This window comes from Sitodiplosis mosellana, unplaced genomic scaffold, assembly GCF_009176505.1.
Source record: "Sitodiplosis mosellana isolate CC-2019 unplaced genomic scaffold, AAFC_SMos_1.0 Smas_scaffold_720, whole genome shotgun sequence".
NCBI classification, from domain to species: Eukaryota; Metazoa; Arthropoda; class Insecta; order Diptera; family Cecidomyiidae; genus Sitodiplosis; species Sitodiplosis mosellana.
Genome location: NW_022595962.1, coordinates 3,037 through 6,873, shown reverse-complemented (window position 1 = coordinate 6,873; position 3,837 = coordinate 3,037). Strand labels below are relative to the sequence as shown.

Here is a 3,837-nt window from a genome sequence, read left to right as displayed (position 1 = left end):
GAGATCCTGTCATGTGCGCCCGATATTTTGACAACAAAGCAGATTGCCTCTCGAAATGCATAAAGAAATTGGGTGGAGTTTTTTCTGAAATCGAAATAACTGATTCGTACATTCGAGTGGAATTCCAAATGCGAGGCTCTCCACATGAACACGGTATATATTGGGCAAAAAATGCACCGAAATATAATCCCAATGATCCAGAGTCGCGAAGATTGTTTGAAGAATTCATCGATCGGTTCATTACCTGCAAATATGACAAAGAGTGTCCGTACATCGTACTTCAAATGCATCGTCACACGCATACTTGCTACAAAACACAAGGGCAAAATAAAAAATGTCGTTTTCATTTTCCATTGCCTGTTATGCCACGTACACGAATTTTAAGTCCATTCTGCGATGAAGAAGAACCCTCACGCCAATCTGCAGCCGAACTGTACGGCCGAATTAAATTATACATGATCATTTGTACAAAAAGCCAAAAGAAATTGATTTTCCTGAAATACTCAAAATACTACAATGCACCGAGGAGGAGTATATTTTGGCAATTCATAGCTCCTTAAGATATGACAAAGTATTCCTGCGCCGATCGAGTACGGAAGTTGGTATAAATGCATACAACAAAGATATTCTACAGCTGTTTGAATCCAACGTGGACATTCAATTTGTTCTTGATGAATATGCTATTGCATCGTACATCCTGAAGTATTTGACCAAAACTGAAGGCTCTGTTTCCAAGCTCTTGAGAGAGGCCGCCAATGATGTTCGAAATGAAAACAAAAGTTTGATTGAACAAATGCACACGTTTTCAAACATCTTCATCAATTCATCCATCATTTCGGCACAAGAAGCAGTTTATATGTGCCTATCGATGAAACACAGCAAGTTTAGCCGTGAAAATATATTCATAAACACAAGTCCAGTTGATGAACGCGTTCGCATTACGAAAACGTCAGCCGAACTAGCAAAAATGGATCCAGATGACACAAACATTACTGTCCCGAATATCCATGAAAAGTACGCAGAAAGAAGTGCCGAATATGAAGATCTGTGCTTGGCCGATTATGCTGCCGAATATAGAGAGAAGAGAGTATTGGGACACATCACACTGATCAAACGACAGAAGCCACGAATTCTTCGATATGTACATTATGCTCGTGTAAAAGATCCTGCAAATTAGTATCGAGAGCAGTGTCTCCTGTTTTTGCCATGGCGCAATGAAAGAGCTGACATCGAGCTGATGGATTGCGAGCAGTTGTATGCAGAAAATGAAGTCGTAATTCAAGCCAATTGGAAAAAGTATCAGTCATTATCCGAGGAAAAGTCAAAACAGCTCCTTGCGCACATCGAAAAGGGCGTTCAAGATGACGACGACGACGAAGAACAGATGGATCAAAAACAAAGAGAATTTCTCAAAGATCAAGAACATCTTGTGGATTTGATGGAACAAGCAGGAAAGCCGCCAATTTCTGAAAAAGAACAAAAACCTTCCCGATATTTCTTGCCAAAGAAGATTCCAACGGATGATTTGTTGAAAAATCTTGAAATTCTCAACGAAAAACAGCGACAGATTGTTATGCATATTTACAAATGCTTCAAAACACAATCGGATGTATACTCCTTTAAATAAATTTCGGTCTTTTTGAAATATGAACAAATGTAAACCAGACTTCCTTACACTGAACGCAGCGAACTCAGCAATGTAGCGAGCTCTGTAATGTGAGAGCTGTCAAAAAAATTTCTGCAAGTGAATTTGCCAATTTATTAGGACTGGTTCACACTTATTTCTCTGTTTTTCGCTATAATCGTTTGATGTCAAATGGACCGAAATATATTTTAAGGAGTATACCATTCCAGATATATTTGGCTGGTTCTGCTGGCGTGGGAAAGAGTAAGGTGATAGAAACTATTTATCAGATCATCACACATTATTTGGACAATTTACCAGGCGGTAATCCAGAAACAATAAAGGTTTTATTGACAGCGTTTGCTGGTAAAGCAGCGATTTTAATCAACGGAACCACGATTCATACAGCATTTGCATTGCCAGTCAAGAGACGCAAAGATGCCAAATCTGGAATTCCACAGCTATCCGACGACGTTGCAAATACTATTCGAGCAAATTTGATTGATTTGGGACTGGGAATCACTGATGAAATTTCAATGGTTGATAACATAATGTTTAGCGAAATGCACACGAGATTGGTTCAAATCACAGGTCAAAATGAACCATTTGGAAGAATTTCAATCATTGTTGTTGGTGACTTGCTGCAACTGCCACCAGTCAGAGGTCAGATGGTATTCATGCCACCCAAAGATTCAGACACAGCCATTTTTAGCAACCTCTGGGGCAATTTTAAATACTTCGAGCTTACCGAGATAATGCGACAAAAAGACGAGCAGCTATTCATCACAGCGCTTAACAACTTAGCTGTAGGTAAAATGTCTAGCGAAGACATCAAACTATTCGAATCTCGCGTTGTGAGCGAGGACAGAGTCCCAACTGCAGCCATTCGATTGTTTCATGCCAATAAGGATGTCGATAGCTATAATAACGAAAGAATCTCGAATCATCCAGGAAATGAATATCTTGTAGAGGCTGTCGACAGTGTTGACAAAAACATTCCAGAGCGCAAGAAGGCATATGCATTGAATTCATTACGCAAACGAACGATACACGATCAAGGCAATTTGCCAAACGATTTGAGGCTTAAAGTTGGAATAAAATACATGATTTCCGTGAATATCAACATAAAAGATGGACTCGTAAATGGAGCTTGCGGCACTTTGAGATATATTCAGCACGAAAACGGTCAACCAAAAATGTTATTCATCGAGTTTCCAGCGAATGTTGGTGCGGCAGCCAAGTCTGAAGTAAATCACACCATGATAAATGTTGATGGATTTTGCAATGATTGGGTTCCCATTCAAAAGGTCACCAATGAAATTTACTCGGATCCGAATAATATTAGGCTGTTCCGACAACAATTTCCACTAGTTCCGGCAATTTCCACTAGTTTTTACCAATTGAATTTGAAAGTTGGTAAGCAAAAGGATTGGCCCCAAGCAATGGCTTTTCAGTGTTGGTAGATCGATATTGTAAGAATGGATTGAATGTGTCACTGCAAAAACTGGTTAATCGATATATGAACGAGTGAGGGCAAAAGTGAAACTTATACTCATAGCATATTTAATTGAAATACAGAAGAAACAGTTTTTTTAAGTGCAACATCGACAAAGAATTCTCTGCCGATGTTACACTTTGAAAAAATCTTCTGTTTTTGTTTCGTGTACATGCGGTGAGTATAAGTCTCACTTTTGCCCTCACCCATCTATCTATCTATAGAATTTGGAATATATTCCAAATTGTACTCGATGGGTCCAGATCATCAGGCTGTTGTTGCCAGAGCTGCCAGTGATTAAATTTTCTATATATTAAAATGTGTGCGTTATCGTCGACGTCTCGGAAAAAAAGAAAAATGCCCCCACACCAAAAATACAAGAGCTGTGTGCGCCACACATCTACTTTGAACGCGATGTTAGCTACGTGTGCATAGTATGTAGTGCATACACAATCAGAATGTTTTTTCTAGCTCTTATGGCAATTGTTTTTGAAAATAAACTGAAAAACCACATGAACCGTAATCACTTTCCTCGATAGGATGAAACAACAGCTGGAGATGGATAGTATGAGTTACATTTCTGTCATTATGCTGCACGCAGAAAAATCATCTGACGGTGCACATTATCGATGTTCACAAGAAATTGAAACCACACAAATGCTATCTATGTAACTACGTTGCACAAAGGAAGGATGGTCTCAGGAAACACATCAATACC

At 39.1% G+C, this 3,837-nt stretch overlaps 1 protein-coding gene across 1 annotated transcript; it reads left to right on the top strand.

Moving 5' to 3' along the window:
* Nucleotides 1-1,237: 1,237 nt before the first annotated feature.
* Nucleotides 1,238-3,040, top strand: LOC129570939 (ATP-dependent DNA helicase PIF1-like; the record flags this gene model as incomplete). The annotated part of the gene is made up of 2 exons (XM_055450664.1): nt 1,238-1,609; nt 1,855-3,040. Coding segments are annotated over exons 1-2 (1,558 nt in total), but the record flags the coding sequence as incomplete, so codon positions are not given.
* Nucleotides 3,041-3,837: the final 797 nt, after the last annotated feature.